Genomic DNA, 21094 nt, shown 5'->3' on the forward strand with positions numbered 1-21094 from the left:
TATCAGGGTCATGTAATGCTTTAAACGCCATCAAAATAATTTAGAAATCTATCCTGAAAGCTCCAGGCAGTCAGAGAAGAGACGAAAAATCCCAACTCGTCAATTTCTGTGAATTTTGTGACACTTTGTGACGCTCAACACCAAGCAAACGTTTGTGATTTAACAAAACTGATATGTCCAGAGACAACAGAGCTCTCAAAAAGAAACTTCAGGGGGGGTCTGGAGGGAACTCTGGGTTACTTTTATCCATCATCACATCCAAACCCTAATGACACACTTCCTCAATCCTGAACAAAACTCTCCTAACATCAACAAATATCCCCTGTGGAGTTCAAATCTGCCAGCCTTTTCTCGGACAGGCTTTAATGGCCAAACGTCTGTGATCATATTCCAGTAAGACTCGGGTTTTGTGCCACAAAGACTTCATATAGACACCAGATGACAAAAGGTCGTTAATAAAAGAGGATTTGATTGATCAGCGACGGTTAAATATTAGACGGTGGGGTGGGGGGGGGGTGGGGGGGGGGTGGGGGGGGGGGGAAGCCAAGCAGTGAGACAGGAGTGCAGCTGAGAGGCCGTACCTGGCATGATCTCCACATCAAACTCAGGTAGTAGATCGTTCTGCTCAAGCTTCCTGCCTGCAGAGAGAGGGAGAGCACAGGTGAAGGCCGGCAGAGGAAGCAGGAAGCAAAAGGTCGGGCGAATGAGCAAATCTGGCAGCAGAGTGGATGATTAAGGCTCGTGCTTTGTTTAAGGAACATTTGACACCTTTAGAACGAGAAAATCACAAACTGATGGAAATGAATCTGCCGTGTCGTTAAAGTTTAGCAGTTTTGTAAACATTTGTTTGTTTTAAAGACAAAACTAAACACTTTAAGGCACAAAGTCCATTTTTCTTTGCATTTCCTGAAGATTCATGACCGACGTTCCATCATAGAGGCCTGAGCTCCGTCTGATGCTGCTGCACGACAACACAACGGGGAACCGGAACTAAAAATATTTTAGTGTGATCAGCCAGAATACAGATAAATCTGATGATGATGGCGGGAAACCGCTGATTTCAAGGTTTCAATCCATCTTTTTATATCTCCCATTTCACAGTTCAAATTAGATTTGGGACATTTGAACACAAACATTGATCCAAATGATGAATTTCCAAATAAAGTTCCCAAATAACACAAGTTTCATATTGTCTGGATGAATAATTCTTCTATCGTTGGTCTCTTATTTGTATTTCCAGTTAACTGTGAATGCATCTATATTTATTCCACATTCAAACAACGATGAAGTCTTTATTTCAGCGGTCTCTAGCAGTGTGAACCATAAGTCATTAGATTAAAGCACCTGATTAATATTAAACCATGAAAACACTTCTATCCAATTAAATTAGCTCCTGTCCAAATAAAATCAGGATTTGATCAGAGCAATTGGTTCAAGAATGTAACTCTTCGATTGTTCTATTCTATTCTATTCTATTCTTTCTTGATGGTCTGACCAGATTCCATGTAATCCATCGGATTGCTTCAGGAGATTGATACGTGTGTTTGGTCGCGTCCCAAAGTGACGCTTCATGAATGCGTTTCTAGAAAAAGGGCAGCAGCTAATCTCAATCTTAAACATATTGTCATCTCTTCCTGGTCCAACACAATGTTGTTTGTTGTCGTTTCAAAAAAAAAATAAAAAATTACTCAGCAAAGAAACTCAGTTAGTCCAGCTCCGATATCCATCCTCAATGCTGGTAACGCTGCCTGTTATTCATTTAAACAGGGAAATCTGATCTGCATGTAATGCCGTCAAAGTTTCCTCATTTTGAAACTCCAGTTATGTGTTTGTAAGTTTACATCAATGCTGACTTAAAGAATTAACATAAACCAACATTGAAGTCATAGTTCAGAGTTCAAAATACTAATTTACAGTATCTATCTTTAGTAAAAGGTCAGCAGTGCCTAACATTCCAGACTGCAGTCAAGCTTAGGTACATGCTGTTATAACCGTGACACGCAAGCAGACGCAGAAATACATGCAACATGCAAGATGGAGAAGGAGAAACAGGCCGAGGGGACAAATGGGGGGGTTTTGAAAACTGGGTCAAATCCCAATTTACCCTGGGAGCTCATAGAAACAAGGTGACCCGAGTTGTTCTAGCAAACAGTGTGTTTCTCTGCTTCATGTGGCACGAAGAGGGAAATAAAGAACGTTAAGGCAGCGAGAAAACTTTAACAGACGTGTGTTCATGCTTATTATGAGGCCTGGAAACACAGTGATTACAGTAAAAGACTGGCCACCGTCTGACTCCACAGACAGGCCAGACAGCTCCCTGGCACTGCTGACTCGGTGGTTACCATGACGACGGGTAACAGTAATATGCGGCCACCTCGGCCCGACACATTAATCTACAGCAAATACCAACCGTAACACTGAGAAAGCTGAGAAAGCTGAGAAAGCTGAGGAGCTATGCAGCCACATGGACGAAGGAGAGCCGAGGAGGAGGAGGAAGAGGAGGAGGAGGAGGAAGAGGAGAGCAGCAGACATGGTGGAGAGAAAATGGAGCGAAAACAAAATACACTGAAAAGAAAAAGTAATCAGACATTAAAGAGAGGATGCCCACACCTAATATGGAAGATACGTCTGTTCCAACTAAAGAAGAGGAAGAATCAGTCCTGCTCAGGTGTTTACATTGTAAATATGAAGCTAGAAACATTCCGCCAATATTCATTTAAAGTGCAGCAGAACAGCCAAACCTGTGCCAAAAGTAATTTACCTAAAAGATCTGACGCAGTCTTTCATACATAAGATGCAAACTGTTGAGTTCAAACATCCTCGACCCATTTATAGGCGACACACAGTGCAAACGTGGCTGGAGCATCTCTTCATCGACACCAACGACACAAACACGTTTTCCTCATAGTTCATTGACAGCTTAAAAACAGCAGTGGCAAACAAGTGGGTAAATATTACAAATTCTAACGGGGAAGTTGGTCATTATGTTTTATAGTAAAACACAAAGTATGTCACTAAATAAGCCATCGTTTTGTTTCTAAAACTTTTTATTTCTCTGTAATTTCTGTCTAAAAAAGGGAGGCTTTTGTAACGTGATCAGAATTCTAAATTGAAAATAGATTTTCGATCATGACATTTTTGAAATCTAAACACGGGAACCATTGTGTGTATTTTGATTTTAGTCGGTAAATAGTGAAGCAAATGATTTAAAAGAAAAAAGAAAAAGGAGATTACAGTTTCAACCCCTGATTGTCTGGCGAGACAAAACGGTTTAGTTTAAATGCAGCAGTAAACAAACATTCCACGTCATTGTTTGGGAGGACGATGAATGGAAATATTTCGAAGGGTTTGAAAAGCTATGGATTTGGCTGCTACGTGGCAATTTACATCAAAGATGTGTATTAGTTTCACTCTCAGCTTATCTTTTCATTTCATTTATGTGCTCATTTAATGTCTCAACTCATTTGATCTCAGCTACAAGGCTTCATTTGTTTTTACATTTTTATTTAAATAAATGCACATCTCAATGAACTTTTTTTTTTTACAACACGTAAGAACAAAAATAACAAATGGCATCTTGGCAGTACTGTGCAAATCAAAGATATATAAAAAAACATAGTAAAAAAAAATCAATCGATCAATATCAGTAATTATACACATTCTTCAGTCAAGACGTCCCAAAAAATACAATTTGAATGCCTTTTCCTGCATTACATTACATATAATGAAATGCAAGAAAATTATGCAAATACAATGCTTCATAATTAAAATTTCAAAATAAATGTTTCTTTTCACCAAAAAATGCTCCAACAAGCAAGTATTACTGTCGGTTGAAGTAAGTAAATTGTGTTTTTGGAGTTTTTTTAAAGGGAGTCCTAAGAGGGAGCGGTTGCTCACCAGAGGGCAGATTGTTTCTGAGGTCACACTAGAACAAAGAAACTCTCTGGACAAGATAAATATATTGAATAATACACAAGCAGAAAGTTCAAACACTGAAATGATGCATTTACTGAGAAACGGCTGATAATTTCAACTGATTCAAATCAGGCCTCCTATAAGTTGATGTAAATACTGTATATATCTCAAATACAGATACGCTTCTCAGAGGTTATTATACAATAACAAAAAGACCTCGGTTATCCTGGCTGGAGCGTTAAAATTAAAGTCCTGCAAATAGCAGTTTGTGCTTAAAAATCACAAACATTCTGCAATCATGCAAAAAAAAAAGAATTGCACGAGTGTTCGCTTGTTCTTGATTGAACGACACAGAGGCACTTCTGAAGTGTACGAAAACACACTTTACAGATTTGACTGCTCTCCGAGGGCCTGATTTACTAACATCCTGAGAAATGCTTTCTAAATTGCATACAAATACATAGATAGCATTTTTTTTCAGTTTGGCAAAGCAAATATTATTATTATTATTATTATTATTATTATTATTATTATTATTATTATTATTATTATTATTATTATTATTATTATTATTATACATTGTCATAGTTGCAAACTTTTTAATACCATAAATAAGCAGTACCTCAAGCTTTTAGGGTAGTTAATGTGAACAGTTGTGTGTAATTAGAGCTGTGAATACAGTAAAATCCAGTCTTGCCATATTATACATTACATGATATTTGATTTGGAGTTTTCTGCTTGAGACGAGAACTAGAAGTGGGAACTCACCCGGACGAACTTAATTCATCTCATTTGCACGGTACCAATGCTAAAACCTGTAGCGCCTAAAATCCCACCAGTCCTGTTATTCTCACAGGTTTAAGCCCCCCTCTCTTCTCCTGTTAGCTGATTATAATCAGATTAGAGCTCAGCCGAGGAGGGCTGCATGAATGAGCAGACTGTGTCTCTTCTTAAAGGCCGAGCTGCCAAAAGTACTCACATTCTTTACTTCACTGGAAGAACACATACATGGAGGAAAAAAGACTTTGGTAAAAGTACAGATACATTTTTTTCACATATGTATATAACTAAAGGTTAAATGTCTTAATTGTGCCAGGATAGACGTTATCTTTTATACTTCTATTTGCTCTGGTTAAATAAAGTCCCTGATTTCAAAATAAAAAGTGATTTACAGGTGTACAAGTGATCAGACTTTACCGAGAAAAGACATGAGGAAGTTTTCATATTCAGGACAAACTGAGATCCAAAATAGCAGCACACAACCTGCTGTGGTGAACCCACAAGGAAACAGCTGAAACGGGCCTCGTTTACACGACTACGTTTCTGCGTTTTCGTGTTTACAGGGCAACATTTTGAAAACAATGTGAGCTTACACAGAGTTGGCAGAAGCGCTGAAAAGGATGTAGTTTTCATGTTGGGCCACCAGTGGGTGCTGTTGATCCTGTAGTTTTTTTTGTAAGGAAAGCACCCATGTGCAAACCGAGAACAAAACGCTATAAACAGTAACAATGGGAGTACATAGACATTCTAGTGGATAGACGAGGAAGTTTGATTGTTATTAAAGTGACTATAATAAAACTACCAAGTCCCAGGAGAATATGGACTCTGGGAGTCATGACTTTTTTTTTTTTTTTAAACAAAAACAGCAAGTGTTGAAATTCAACTTAACATAAATCACTGTTAAAGTAATGAACGTCTCCAGCGTTTCATTGTGAATATACTGTAAAGAGACATCAGTCCACATCAACCTGCCGTCTGAAAAGTTGCGTTGCCATGGTAACAGCTTAAAAACACTGACTTCAACCACAAACGTCTCCAGGTTTCCTCCCAACAGGAGGACCTGTTACCTGTACTTTGCAGTAAAAGATGACTCTCTGACCTTTTACACTGAAATATCAGCTGTTCTCACCACAAACGCTCCCAAACCAACAAACTGAGCACACCGCTGTAGATCTGAGGCCATGCACGCTGCTAGAGCACCTAACCGACTTACAATGTACGACCACGGCCAAGTCCACGTCGGCCCTCTGAGGAGCCTAAACAATGGAGTCTGTCATGGAGGATCGGGGCCATGTGAAGAGAAAAACACCACTCGGTCGGTTTCCATGGGAACCATTGTATGGACAACGGGAAGCACCCAAAAAAGAAATAAAAAAATCCTAAAATCTCTATGGACCATGCGCGGCAGAAACCTCCATGTAGCGCAGGAGACAAACAAACAAGCATAACAGAGAGCCCGGTCATGTGTAAAGAAATGAATGGTGGACATACCGAGCACCAGCAGCTCCAGCTGGGCCTCATTCTTCCCCTCCAGGTCGTCAGCGATCACCACTTTACAGAAGTACACTCCGCTGTCGCCCCACTGCAGCTCCCCGATGCGCAGGTCTGCTTCTGCACGGATACAACAACAGAGGACACGCTCAGTGACACGCTCAAGTCCAATGGCACCTCCTTTTCAGAAAGCGTTTGCATGTTCTCCCTGCGAGTGTGAGTAAAAAAAAACCCTCTAAAACATGAGTTTGAAGTGAACTGATGTCTATACTTTGGTTGTATGTGTGATTGCGAGTGTCTGCGTTGGCCCAGTGCTGCAGCAGCGACCTGTCCAGAGTCAGCTGGGATCCGCTCCTGCACCCTGGGAACTCAGATCTGATAAAGCAGTGCAGGAGATGGATGGGTGACAGACAGTGAACGCTAAACATCCGAGAATACATGAGATGTCAGGAATTCACCAAGCTGCAGTGAGAACGTATGTATTGAATCTGTGGCGGAAGTAGACTTTTATGTCGATGTGGCCAGAGGGTATAACATTGTAAAATGTACACATTTCAAAGAAAACTAATTTCTTAAGAGTAGTGGACACTGAGACCCGAGCTGAGATTCTGGTGATGCTGCCATGAAAGATATGAAACTTGTATTAACCTCAAAGCCATGCTGTCAGGGTGAATTTATAAAAAAAAGACCCATAATGCAACAGAAGCTTCTGTGAACATTTCACTGTGTTTTGCACCAGAAGGTTTCATTGAAATCGGCTTTATGTTGAGATTGTAGACATTTTTGGTGGTAATTGTTTGGTTTTGTGAAAATATAGACATTTCCATCAAGTATATGCTGCGCCGCAACCAAGATAAACTTCAAAGTTTAAATTTAAAGGTTATTATGCCACCATTTTATGGGTCCGGCCCAGTCAAGATAAAATTGGGCCGAATGTGGCCCCTGAACTAAAATGTGTTTTACACCCCTGATCTTATCCAAAACTACTGTATCTACTATATCCATGGTTCTCTGATCTCAGACAAATAGGAATATAAGTTATTTCTATGTGAATAAAAAGAAACCGGCCATATTGTAGATTTCTTTATTTATCTAAGTATTTAATAACAGTGGAGGGTATTGACAACATGTTTGTAAAAAAGATGTCTGTTTCGCCCTGATAAGGCCTGTGGTTACAAGAGAATCGAGGGCAAGGGGCTTTAATTGTGTGTGGGTGTGTGTGTGTGTGTGTGTGTGTGTGTGTGTGTGTGTGTGGGTGTGTGTGTGTGTGTGTGTGTGTGTGTGTGGTGCCTATTTTAAAACAAAAGAGGTTTATTTATGGCGTTGTTCTCCTGGGAAGCTTCTCTTCATGCCCCAGCACACCTGATGCAAACAATTGAACCTCTATCAGGCCTCTGCAGAGTCTGATGATGATGATGACTCTTCGTTTGAATCAGGCGTCCGGGAGCAACATCTAATGCCCGCTACACACTGCGCCATTCAGTTGTAGAAATCTTGCAGCTCGCCACACTGTACGACGTGGAGTTTGTTGTGAGCAGATTGCACTATGAAGACACGAGATGACTGGAGACCTACGATGTACATGAGTCACGTCATGAGCATTCACAAAGAGGAAACGAGCTGAACATGAAGGGAGCCCTCGATGTGTTTGGGGAGAAATCCCCAAAAGGTTTTTGTTCACATCCCACATATTTATTTAGACACATCTGCAAGTGGGCTACAAAATGTGTCATTTCTATTGGCCAGTTAGTTGGCGTAGGTCGCGGCTGCAGTCACGATCATCACAAACTTCCGACAATGTCAGGATTTCATTGCAGGATTGGTTGCAAGACCATGACGGCGGCCATGATTGAACCGGTCCGACGGTGCCACGTAGGACCACCGATTTAGAGCCAAAGATGGTTTTCTTTCGCCTGGAGCGGATGAATATCTCAGTGTGCAGCAGGCGCGAGTCCCCGTTTACACGACAACGTGACAAAGTGAAAACACAAAACTTTCATTGCATTTTGTCCTCAAAACCAGTGAAAACGCAACTTTTTGAAAATGTCTCCCACGGCGTCTCAGACTCCGTGTAGACGGGTATAAGCAACTTTACGGAAATGCTGGGCTCAGTCTGTGTACACACGGCAAAAACGCTGCTGCTCGTCATGAGCGCCACGGCCGTAGCAAATAGTTCTTCTGCTCCAGTAGATGGACAATAACAACAATGGCGGCCTCCACAGTGTCACGACTCTCAGTCGACTGGGTAATTTTATAGTTGAGAGTCAACCTAATAATAATCCAACTTCATCGTGAATCCAACATGAAGGCTACATGATGATGTGGAAATGCCAAATCTTTCTGAAACCAAAAACGTTGCGTTTTCACTTGAACCGCTGTCGTGTAAACGAGGTGTGATAACATGACCAGGAAGCAAGAAGATGGAGGCGCAGGACAGACAGAGGATAGAAGAGGGGACATTACTGTTTACGATGGCGATGTCTCTGCCTTTGTAGTGCTCCGCCAGGGTCATGGACGCTCCCTGCGCCGAGGCCACCACCCGCACCGTGCGGCTGCTGTCGGAGCACTCCAGGTGGGACGTGGGCCCCAGCTCGGACGCCTTGACGCCCAGAGTCTCCGGCAGGCTGAAGGAGTCCTTGGTGCGATCTCGACAGTACGACTTGTACCACCACTGCACCACCGGCGTCTGCGTGGAGCCGGTTTGGTACTGACACGGGAGGACCACGGCCTGGAAGAGCATCGCAAACCGCTGCTTCTCCCGCACCGTGACATGCACGCCATCGCATGTACACACTGACACACACACACACACACACACACACACACACACACACACACACACAGAAGAAAAGAGAAAAAAAAGCATTTTAACTGCTATTATTTAAGTTTTTCTGGGGTATGTCAACAATTTTCAAGAGTTCAGTTTCAAAGTTTGACTCCTTAACATTTAGTTTGATTAATCAACCTTGAAAATGTCTCCAGGAGACAAAAATGTCTAAAAACAGAACCACTTTAAGGCCTAAAGTCTAATGTCAGTGATATAGAAGAAATGCTGAACGGTTCAGAAATCAACTGAAGACAAAAACAAGCAGGAAGCTCATTGGTGGAGAAACAGCCGTGTCTTTTCTTTATCTGTACGGATGACACATGATGACTGCGCAGCGCGGAGAAGCAGCCATTTGCATCCCATCAAAACAGGAGCAAAGACAGGAAGGGAGATTAGGTGTGTGGGGGCTCCTCTGCTGCTCCGTGCTGAGGTCAGGAGGGTTAAATTCCAGTGAGTGTGGGGGGCTGGGGAGGCCCGCCAAGAGACCGGGGGGGTTGTCATCACAGGCTGAGGGGATGCACATGCTTGTGGGTAATTTCTGCTGGTCGTATTCGCCCTAGGTGGGGCAGGAACTCGCTCTAAACGTTTACCAGAAGACAGGAAATCAAAACAAAAGCAAGCCCACCACTCTGCGTCTCCTTAAGGACGGCGAGAGGAGCTCCAGCTCTGTGTTTGACGCTTTTCAAGCCAGAACGATTAATGCATGTGTACTTTCCAGTGAGATTTGCACCCAAAATTGCCTTGATATATAAAGAAAAAAGGCAGAAGTGACATGTCCTTGTCTGAGTTATAAACCAAACCTCACAAATATTGAGTCAAATCCTATTTGTTAAGATTAAAACCTTCATATTTGAGATGATTTTGTTGGAATGATTTTCCTCCATCTCTTCAAGCAACAAATTTAAATGATCCATGATCCAGCCTCGTTAATCTCAACAATTGGTTCCTTTGGTAGAAAGTCGACTTCTAAGGGTCGAATTTTGTTTTCTACATTTGGAGTAATTTGGTGTTGATTTCTAAATTAAGATTTTACACTAATATTATGGTTCACAGAACTATTCTATCGTGACAATTCAATTAATTTGACATTTTGACTTCAAACCAATCAATCAACTAAAGTTTAAACTCTTGGCTTCTTTCCTTTAATCCTATAAACCAATCCAGTCAGTAAAGCATAAGCAGGTATTTGCAGTCACTCAGCAATACAGTTTTTGTCCACATGAACTGTGCGGTAATAATGATGTATATTGAGGCTAAAATCTGTCTCTGCAGCCATGTCGACTTCACTCGTCGTTATCTGGCTTCAGCTCCGGCGCCCGGCGTTGCATACAGTGGTATAGAAGATGGATGGATGAGTTTTAGGGCAAAACATGGAGGAGGGGTGAGCGAGCTGTGAAATTCCCACCGCTGAGGTCTTCCCTTTGTTTCCTTTTTATCATGGACCAGTCCATTGTTGGAGCCACCCCCCACCCCCCCCTCCCTTGTCCTGTCCCACTTGAGGAGCTGAAAGAGGGGGAGGATGTCGGAGACTCCCAACCAATGGGAGTGTCAGGCCCCGTCCAGCTGGATGTGAACAGACCAATTAACCACAGGAGATTTAAACCAAACCGTTAGTGGTGAAAAAGACTCCGGACCGACTGAATGCATGACAAACACACCTGTTAACCACTGTTTACTGTGACTGACTGAGGGGTAATGACCAGGTTTCAGGGGCAGGCGTCGTCGTCATCACACGCATTCACACCAAAAGGCCTCATTTCAAGATTAGATTATTCCTTTAAAAGTAGTGTGGAGCCACATTCGTGTCCTGGGTCAGAGCTCAGCTGTTGGACCAGCACGTTTCCTGAACACGTTCAGACTTTTCCTCTCCCAAGCCTCTCACATTTCCTGCTTTTTCTTTGTCCTGCATTCCTTCACATTGACTCAGAGGCTACTGATAAACCCAAATAAAGGGTTTCAAAAACAACAAAGATGTTTGCTTTATATATAGTGTTGATTTTTTTTTGATAAAAACCTTCTCAAAGACTCAGAGTCATGGTTACATTACTGACCTTCAAGGGACTTGATGTACACTCAGTTGCTTTTTTAAAACAAAGGTTTCTGCATAGATTACAACTTAAATTTTCAGTTTGAAGACAATTTGATTGATTATTTATACTACAACGGGTAAGAAACGAGTGAAACTGTATTATGTTAGTCCAAGTGTTATGGAGTGATAATAAACAGATTAATATCACGAATAAGGCTCACTTTGTTAACAGCGAAATGTTTTGACTCATGATAAATGTTAGAAATACCTTCACACACACACACACACACACACACACACACACACACACACACACACACACACACACACACACAAAACTGGACTTATGTAGACTCAAGGAAGGTTACATACACTTTCAAAGAGCTGGTATGACTGTATAACTTTGAAATATATAAATTATTCAATCAAAGAAGAAGAAGCAAAGATCCAGTGGAGCCGCTCTGCAGGATAAGCAACAAGTTTACACGGGATCAACCTGTTGCACAGGCGCAATGGGGGCTTTGTGTCATTTAAAAATAAGGGAATAACACTTACCTAACGCTCCCAGGAAAATAGCAAACCGGTAAGAGTTCATTATACGGTCCGTTATTTGGGTAAAGTGGACTTAATCCGTGCGTAAGACATCTCGCGGTGCGCTCCCGGTGCGCTCCACGCAGCGAACAGCCCGAGTCCGGCTGCGTCTAACGGGACTGTACCACTCCACCGAGAGGTGAGTCCAAACTGCAGCGGCAAACAAACACCGCTCCCAGAAATACCGAAAAACTCCTCCAACATCCAGTCCGAGAGCAGTCCAGCAGCAGGACCAGCGGGATCCGTCGGGATTGTGCGTAAACTGCTGAAAATGCAGGATCGGGTTGGTTTTTCATGCAGTTGGTAGAAGAGGTGATCCTGGGAGGGAGGGAGGGAGGGAGGGAGGGAAGGAGGGAGAGAAGGAGGGAGGGAAGGGCTGCAGGTTCATGAAATCAGGTCACACATGGGTGCGAGTAAACTCTGACAAACTTCCAAGGGAAAAAAATGAAGTATTTTTGCCACGTTTTTACCACAAAAGTTTTATTTAGATTGATGCAATACTGATAAAAAAAAGAAAAGAGCACTGAGCTTTAAGTTTAACTTCACTCTGAAGTGTCCTCTAAAATAGCAAAGACATTTCAGAAGCCATAAAAGCCTGATATTTGGAAAAATGCTAAAAATGTTACATTAAAAAAATACAACAATGTATTTTCCAACTAATGCCATCACATGTCTTGTTTCACTTAATTGTTGAAGACCAAAAGTGTTTAACTCATAAAATAATGGAAAACTACATGAATTCATGAATCATTCAGAGACGATTTTTACACAAAAAAACTAAAAACATAAATCAAGCACTCATTTTCAAATTGTGACAAAAAAAACCTCATTGACTGGAGCCAGTAAAATATATTATGGTGACCTCTGGTGGCCACATTTTACCTGAAACAAGCAATGTAGGAAACTGCAAGCTCCCAAAGTACCACCTACCCAACCTGGACTCTGTTCATTCCAACTGCAGGACAATTAAAATATGTCACATTCCTGTACTGCTGCAGAATAACATCAATTACAATACAAAATAGTTTTTTTGCATGTGATTCAGAGAGGGAGGAAGGTTTCAGAATGAAATCAAATAAAATCAGCTCAAACTTCCTCCGTTTTCCAAAATACAGATCTGATCTTTACTGTATTGTTTATCAAGAAAGAAATTAGTTTGCATTGTTAACTCTTATCAAAAATAGTTTTTTCAAATCAAAAAGGAAATAATCAAACGTCTAGTTTTTTATCCAAAAGCATTTATTAGTAAAACATTGGAAAACAAGTTAAAGCCATGTAAGAAAAACAATTTCAGGACGTTTTTGTTTTGAGAAGTCATTCATATAAAATTCAAGGTAATTTAGATAACATACATGTTTAAAAATGGATAAATTAGAGGAGTAATTTGTGGCAAGTAAAGTGACCTCTGCTGGATAAAGTTGGAATGAAACAAGCAATGCAGGAAGACAGGTGATGAGGCATGAAGACAGGACTAGTAAAGTATAACTGACCTGCTGAACTTTAGTATTTACATCCAAATCAAGAGTGAATTTATTAAATGTCATGTACAGAAGCAATAATCGAGGATGTAGTCAATATTAGAGGTAAAGAATTAATTCATAATGCAGCTTTCTTTCTGTGAGAAAACATTAGTTCGTAATTTTAGAGTCCAGTCTTGCCTCAGTTCGGCTCTCAAATCAATAATGACTGAACCTGCAGGTAGGACTGAGTTTCACAGTTGAAGGTTACTTTTCTAATGGGGGTATTTTAACTTAAACCAACATTCTTTCCTCAATCTAATGCCAGGGCTTTGGTGCCTACAACAAACCAAAGAGTAATTGTGACAGAATGTGTACATGGACACGCCTATTGCAAGTGTTTATGATTTTTTTCCCCGCATGTTATTAACTGCATATTTGTTGAAGCTCAAATTGAGAATAGGCATCCTTCCACAGTCCAAAAATATGCTTGTGCGGCAATTTGCCTGTAGGTGTGAATGGCTGCCTCTCTGTGTTTTCCTGTGATGGACTGGCGATCTGACCAGTGTGTAACCTGCCTTTGGCTCGGATCGTTGGATAATTTGCCCAAAGTGGGTGAAGAAGATTCACTGATGGATATATTTAATTGTGGGAATAGACCTAAAATCAAACAGTAAACTCAGTTTGTAATTTTTAAACATGCAAAAGGAGAAGTTGGGAAAAAGCAGATATGTTTTGGGCTCAAGTCGAGTATTCAGTAACCCGTGTCTAATCGTAATCATATGAATGGCCATGGCTGCTGGAACTTTGACCACCACCACCGCCACGATCACTGTAATCATCTCGACTGCTGTGAAAGTGATTGTCGTGCCGATCAGGACCCCTGTCGTAACGGTCACGACTCTCGTCAAGGCGATCCCGGCTGCCTCCATGGCGATCACGACTTCCACTGTGTGGTTCACGATGGTCATCCAGACGATCCCGACTGCCTCGATACTGATCTCTCTGATCGTCCAGACGATCCCGACTGCCGCGATACTGATCTCTCTGATCGTCCAGACGATCCCGACTGCCGCGATACTGATCTCTCTGATCGTCCAGACGATCCCGACTGCCGCGATACTGATCTCGCTGATCGTCCAGACGATCCCGACTGCCTCGATACTGATCTCTCTGATCGTCCAGACGATCCCGACTGCCGCGATACTGATCTCGCTGATCGTCCAGATGATCCCGACTGCCTCGATACTGATCTCGCTGATCGTCCTTGTAAACTTGAGGGTTGGTTTTGCTGTCCTTGCCATCACCACTTTCATCATCGCTACCATCACTGTGGTTATTCTTGTCCAACTTCTCTCCTACGACGGGTTTTTTCTGAGGAACAATGTCCTTGTCAGTGTACGTCTTGGGCTGCTTCATGTCACTGGCTGACTTGTTATCCGTGTACTGCTCTCCACCTTCAGGTACACGCGTGTCATGAAACTCCATCTCAGCGGCGGACCTAAAACATAAACAGGGACATCACAAAATAATAAAGGAGTACAGCCTCAAAACTATATGGCTCGAGGTGTAAAACTGTATAAATCAGGTCAACTGTAGCTTTATGAGTGACGTATTGCTGGATTCCCGCCAAAAAAGTCCCCCCCCATAAAAACACATGAATTTCATTTGAAGGGTTCTTTCAAAGCCATCATGGTAGACGGTACATACCTTTCTTTAGGCGCATTCTTTTTGCTCTTTTTCTTATAGAAAAAGTAGCCGAGACTCGCCAGAAGGACGATCGCTGCAATTACTCCTACAACTATACCGACAGTGGCCATCGTGTTATTGGTGGCTGGGGACAAAACAGAGGAGACGTCTGGAGTGAACAATCACAGCTCATTTAGACATAATTCACTATAAGTGACGATAATGTGTCAAACTCTATTCATCAAGAGTTTACAAAAAGAAAATCCTGACAGAATTGACCACAGCCTCATGTATATTCAGAAGACCTACAGACTGTCTTAAAGTCTTCAATCGTAGGAGGAAACTTGAGTTCCTGGATAAAGTCCATGCATGCACAGAGAGAACATGCAGACTCAGCAGAGAAAGACACACAGGCCTGGAATGGAACCAGAAATATTCTTGCTGTGAGGTGAAACTGAGAACTGCCATGCTGTGTGCTTCCCATATAATACTATAAATGGCCATAAAACAGTACAATGGAGCCGTACAGTTTCAGTGACTCATAAACTGACTGTTTATTTCAAGTTAAGCACTGCTGTGAGGATGAATTGAATGCGGCCACTTCCTGACAGGGACTTTTTCTCTCTTCATACTTTTTTCAAATTTCTCTGCGCATTGCTTGTGTCTAAATCAAAATAACCACGAGATAATGTGGCCTACTATTTAGGTGCAGTTGAGCACTTAAACCCAATTTCTAAGAGTTTTATAAACAGATCACAACCAGTCTTGTGGTCTGCCACCATTTGTGACCCAGTTATGAATGAATAAAACCAGCTGCTGGTCGCAAAGAAGAAAGACAGATTGAACTAAGCAGACTTCTGGTTCTTCCTCTTGAACGGACGAGGAAAGGAAATCCTGTTAGACTCACGAGGCATCACAGCCAAGGTAAAGTTGCAGTGGGCAGAAGCGATTCGGTTGGTGGACGTGCAGGTGAAGAATCCAGACGTCTCTTTGGTAATATTGAAGAGTGACAGAGCTCCATCCTCTGCAAAACAACCACCAGAATTCAGTCAGCGGCGGCTTGACGCTCGTGCACCTCAAAGGAAAGTGTGGATGATTTAAATGCATACTTTGAACACTTTTGGGTGGAAACGGTCGGGGCGCGCTTTCCACACTGAAGCTCTTCCAGTTATAGGCGGGTGCCGGGGATCCCTCCTCAGACAAACAGGTAAGTGTGATGTCTTGAAAATACTCGGCCGTTCCCTGAATATCGCAGATCGGTGGAGAGGGAGCCACTGGGAAATAGCAGATTTAAGAAAAAGGAAACATAACTAAGAGACATTATTGACATTTGCCGGTCAGAAAAGATGGAAAAAGAAGTCAAATTCTCACCAAGGACCAAAAGTGAAGTCGTGGCCGCTGTTGTTCCCTCGTCGTCGTTTGGGATTGCGACACTGCACTGGTAACTGCGGCTGTCCTGCAATGTCACCTTTGTCAAGGTGAGCATGCTGACTCTCTGGACTAGTTCCGTCTTCATCGTAGCTCTGCCTTCGTACGCAGGCGCAATGTCAGGGACCTTGCTGGCGAATTCGGTGGCCACAGTTCTCTGGCGAAGTGAACACAAATATCTGCTCAACTTAATCCAGCCATATGAATGACTGAGGCAGAAAAATGCTGACACAAAACAAAAACTGCCATCATGTTGTGGGTTAAATCTGCTAAATGAATATAACATGCTTCATTGGAGTCAATCTTTCTTTGTGAATAGTTGTTTGATGTACAATTCATCTTGGATTAACGATTGGTGTATGCTCAGTAGGAAATGTCTAATCACATTGTGTAAAAACGTATTTCTCTGACTACGAGTCATCCGCTGTTCTGCCACACTGCGATATGTACACAAGGCAGTCCTGACTCATTCACCAATTCATCATCCGCCGGTCGAGGGTCACGACCATTAAATGAGTGGAGAGCGTGTCACAATCAGCAAACACACTGAACAAGTACGAACCATGATGGGAATGCTACACATGTCCACTAACTTTAACACAAATGTTAAAGTTAGTTAAAATATCAAAAATCTGTTATTTTAATTATTGCTTGTCTTCATCAGTATTATTTGTGTTTTCATAAACTTCCATTTTTGTATAGGAACTTGGTATTGTGCTCTGAGAGACGTGGTTTTTCCCCAACATGTCACAAGGGGAAGTTTCATGTCGTCTGAGCAGAAACTAACCGGAAAGTGTTTGAAATTACTTGTAAATATCACATAATAAGTGAGAATAAAAGAAAATAGGCTCTTTTTTTTCTCCTCAAACAAAACCTTTTTTAAACAGAAGTTGTTTAAAAATAAATGTAGTGATATACACGTAAGTTGATGAGTTTATGTGTCTGGTGGCTGTTTCTTAGTTTAACAGTGACCATTTAATTTTAATAAATCATCTAGTATCAATCATATAGCTTTATAATATTATTGCCATTATCTTTACCATATGTAATTGATTTGTTAAACACACAAATAATAACATTAAATCTCTGTCAATAAGGTTTCTTCTGTTTTTAAATCATAGAAAAGTTTCAAATTTTCTTTTTAATACGAGTAGAATATCTTTTAAATAGCTCATTAATCCTTTTACAGAGTAATAACAGAGGTTTGCTGTATGCACAATTAAAACAGCAACATTCCGGTGCCATTTTCAGAATTATTTCCTTTTGCTGCCCCGCCTTCATCCAAATAGCCACAGTATTGTGCGCTTATGAGAAGAAGGTTGTTGAGTACAACGAACAGGTTTGATTGAGAATACAATTATCTAGATAAAAGACTTCAATGCGATAATAGGAAAATAAAAAATATTCCATATTTTTGACATAGTTAACTGATGTTTCACGATCACACAAAGGTGAAGTAGTAAAGAGCTTCAAAATAGCTCAATCCTACATTTCGCACAATGCATCCCACTACCAGCTCTCTTCTGATCTGGTTACCAGCCAAACTCCCTTTCCCCAATTTCACTTCCTGGTGCAGAAGAAAGGCTTGAGAAATTCTGAAAGCATCCTTGATCCTCAATCAGTGTTTTGCACAGTGTAACTTCTCACCAGGGGGTCGCCAACATTGTCGGGGGAGGCTTCCCATTTGATAACATAAACATCCAGATCGGGTCTGGCTGGGACGAAGGAACAGGTCAAAGTAATATCGCCTCCTCTAGCAATCTCATATTTCTTCTGTGGTATAGAAACCTGCAAACTGCTGCAGCAGGGAAGAACTGGAATGAACAGAACAGAACAGAGAGAAATGTACAGCTCAGTGAATGTGAGGACTTATCAGGGTTACTTCTGAAACAATCTGCTTTAGTAACGTGGTGCTGAAGGTCAAAATGAAAAGAAATGTCCCATTTCTTTGCCTGCATTCTGAGAAAGTGTCCATATCCACTGGTCTTCTTTCAGTTCAACTTCGGCCTGCATCCAGTTCAACACGGAACTGGGTTGATGATTAACAATGATGATCATGCCATAAAGGAGTGGCACTGGCTTCTTTACAATGAAATATATCAAACCTACCTGTGAGGATCAAAAATAGGTTTCGCAATGCCCGTTGTCTTGGAGCCATGATGTCAAAAATATGACTAAAAACATCCAGCAATGAAAGAAAAAAGCCTGAAGTTGATGTCCAGGAGCAGGACCTGCCTAACCTTCACGGTGAACTCCCAAGTGTGGAGGAGACTCTTCCAGGTAATAAATCAACGGTAGGCGGTCACATGCTCCCTGAGATCCAATCACTGCCATGTTTTCTCTTTGAATGAACCAGCGAATTACAGGTGAACGAGATAAGCAGGGGGTGTACAACAAAGTATTCAACTGTTCAACATAATACAGATGGAAAAGGCTTTACAGCTTGGCTTCATGTGTCTCTCGGCTGTCACTTCTCTGTCCCATTTTAAAGCTTTACTGTTTATGTACGATTGTATCGGGCATATTTCTTTCTAAAACTTTCCACTCTTACAAAATCAATGTCATCATGTGATTTAGTTTCCTGTGTTGGACTGAAGTGTGACTCTGAGGTTACATCTGGATTTCATGCTTGAAGTTATGTATTAAATATGTGTAGTTATAATATCAATCATTTCCCTATTTATCACGATTTCAAATGTGTTGGAAGATGTCCTTCACATAAATCTTAAGGTGACCGTCCTGCAGTTGAAGCACAGCTGACAATTTTCACCAACATAGAAATACATTTAGTACATAATGGCTTTAAAACGTTTCATCCTGTCTGGCACAGTCACGTCTGAATGCAATTCTGTGGTAAGAACTTCATCTGAGGATTTAATGTTTCCAAAGAGGTTAGGTTCAGGGTTAACCAACTGTTTTTCTCGAAATAGTTTGAAAGTTAAACTATCCTGTTACATTTGGATCAAATTAAAAAGAAAAAAAATTTAACATACATTCACAAAATACAAAATATGCATATAATATATATGTATATACACATTTTTTATCTTTGTCTCCTGTCAAAATTATTGTGCTCACCTCTTGTCTAAAAACACGACAAAACAGATGTTATAATTAAGTCTTCATAAAAAACTAAAATTACATTTTCGTACAAACAGCCTAAAACATGAATTGGTATGAATATTATTCGCAGGACTAAGTGATGATTTAATGCTACGTGCAAATGGCCATGACATGACATTTACCATGACTGAGAGAGAGAATCCACATGACTTTAAAGAACATCTATCGTCAATATTCTTTTGTCAAGCTTATGATTGAAGTGAGCCGAAGTTGATCTGAGAGACACTCTCATTCACTCTCATTCACTCTCATTCACTCTCATTCACTCTCATTCACACCTGTGGTTGAGAAAGATGCACTGAATAGACTCGGGTGCATGTTTAAGGACTGTAAGAGTCCAATAACCAGAGAAAACTCATGCATGCACAGGATGAATACGCTAATTCTGCACAGAAAACCAAAACTTGAACCAGAGACTTTTTTGACCTTGAAGAAACCAGCAAGTTGTTGGTGAAGTCTTCGCTTCATCGTTTTCAACTTTTACTTTCTCCTCAGATGTGACATTTTTACTAGTGCTGTCAAAAATAACGCGTTAATTTCATAAATTGATTTGAAACGTTTAATTCGTTAAAATAAAATTAACGGAATTAACGTAGTTTTGTTTACTTCCATTTTTTTTTTTTTTTTTAACTCTCTTACCGGAGGAGCCTCATGTGCAGCGTCTCTGGACGCAGCACCGTGACTCCAGAGCAGCACAAAACCAACTGGAATAATAATAAGGCTGAAAGTTTCACTTTATAAAGTTTCCTGAAGGCTAATTGAGAAAAGTGAAAGTCATTAGCTTTACTTTGAAAAGCTGAATTTAACGACCACAGAAGTAATTCTGCAGCAAAGCAGCAGGTTGCCATGTTGGCTGACCAGAAGCCACCAAACTGCTAAAACTGGAGGAAATACTGGTAAAATATTAATTTCTCCTCTTTCTCTCTTTCATTCCAATTCTCAAAGTGGTGGACCTGCACTCTAACAAAACCAGACTTCTGTTAGATGTTTATTAATTTATGTTTTTATGTTTTTATTATTTTGCTGATCTTGGCGAGATACAGCATTCAAGCAAAGCTAAAAGGACGTTATAAAGATAGTCTTTGAATTTAAACATAGTCTAATATAGTGTGTGTTCAGTCGATATTAATTCCATGGTTTTCCCTGAATAAATATCCATTACAAGTTTCAGTCTTCAGTAGAAAAACAATGCGATTAATTGCAATTAATTACAGAAAATTGTGGAATTAATTAGTAAATTTTTTTAAATCGATTGACAGCACTACTTTTCGATTCCCTCAAAATTACTGTCCGTCGTTCTGGTGAAAAGTGGTTGAGTAAAAGCACTGAATCCCATCCAAGATGTGGCTTTTATATTTCATCCAGGTCCTTGTAAGTTCAACAAATAAGGAAAAAAAAGTTTCCCGATGACTTCAATGTCAGATACAACAGATATAATGAGGAAGTAGAGGTAGAACACCTATCCAACTTCGTTTCTATCTTTCAGACAGTTAAATGGATGAAATACATCCAAATACACTTCTGAGTTCATCCCATGTTTCTTTTTTCTGTATTGGGTTTTCTTCAGCGCTGGGGTCAATCCTCATCCAATGACTGGGCTTTCAAACCTTCTCACAAAACGTGAGAACATTTCTCCTTTGCCAGGCAAGACAAAGTTCTGCCTTCAATTCATGCAGAAAAACTGGATAATTTCAAATATTTACTATTCATTTCTTTTTTCTTTTTTTTTTTTAATGATTAAATTTTTCATTTAGATCCACCCCG

The 21094-nt window shown here is 40.9% G+C and overlaps 2 protein-coding genes across 5 annotated transcripts in view; both read right to left on the reverse strand.

The window, feature by feature from the left end:
• The window catches only part of ildr2 (immunoglobulin-like domain containing receptor 2), a 21896-nt gene extending 9937 nt beyond the window's left edge, over nt 1-11959 (reverse strand). For 2 of the 4 annotated variants that reach the window (XM_080478691.1, XM_080478689.1), the window contains exons 1-4: nt 11598-11959; nt 8650-8979; nt 6187-6306; nt 582-638 (exon numbers count right to left, since the gene is read on the reverse strand). In XM_080478691.1, the coding sequence (XP_080334817.1) occupies nt 582-638; nt 6187-6306; nt 8650-8979; nt 11598-11637 (547 nt within the window). In that variant the 5' untranslated portion in view covers nt 11638-11959. The remainder of the gene's footprint in view (nt 1-581; nt 639-6186; nt 6307-8649; nt 8980-11597) is intronic. The other 2 variants (XM_080478692.1, XM_080478690.1) reach the window with 1 other exon arrangement.
• Nucleotides 11960-12860: 901 nt separating this feature from the next.
• gpa33b (glycoprotein A33 (transmembrane), paralog b) lies at nt 12861-18470 on the reverse strand. Its single transcript, XM_080478270.1, has 7 exons — nt 18317-18470; nt 17855-18021; nt 16151-16364; nt 15889-16053; nt 15687-15803; nt 14801-14924; nt 12861-14591 (listed from the first exon to the last, which is right to left on the reverse strand). Exons 1-7 carry the CDS (start codon nt 18363-18365, stop codon nt 13859-13861), a joined length of 1569 nt encoding a protein of 522 aa, XP_080334396.1. The 5' UTR covers nt 18366-18470; the 3' UTR covers nt 12861-13858.
• Nucleotides 18471-21094: the final 2624 nt, after the last annotated feature.

Source organism: Lipophrys pholis (assembly GCF_963383615.2).
Source record: "Lipophrys pholis genome assembly, chromosome: 13".
Lineage (NCBI taxonomy): Eukaryota > Metazoa > Chordata > Actinopteri > Blenniiformes > Blenniidae > Lipophrys > Lipophrys pholis.

Excerpts from the sequence above, each read along its gene's own strand:
- gpa33b (XM_080478270.1), bottom strand. The coding sequence starts at position 18,365 with ATGGCTCCAAGACAACGGGCATTGCGAAACCTATTTTTGATCCTCACA. Across the intron at positions 15,804-15,888 it reads TCCACCCAAAAGTGTTCAAA|AGGATGGAGCTCTGTCACTC; the intron begins GTATGCATTTAA and ends GTTGTTTTGCAG. Across the intron at positions 14,925-15,686 it reads TACCTTGGCTGTGATGCCTC|CCACCAATAACACGATGGCC; the intron begins GTGAGTCTAACA and ends TTTTGTCCCCAG.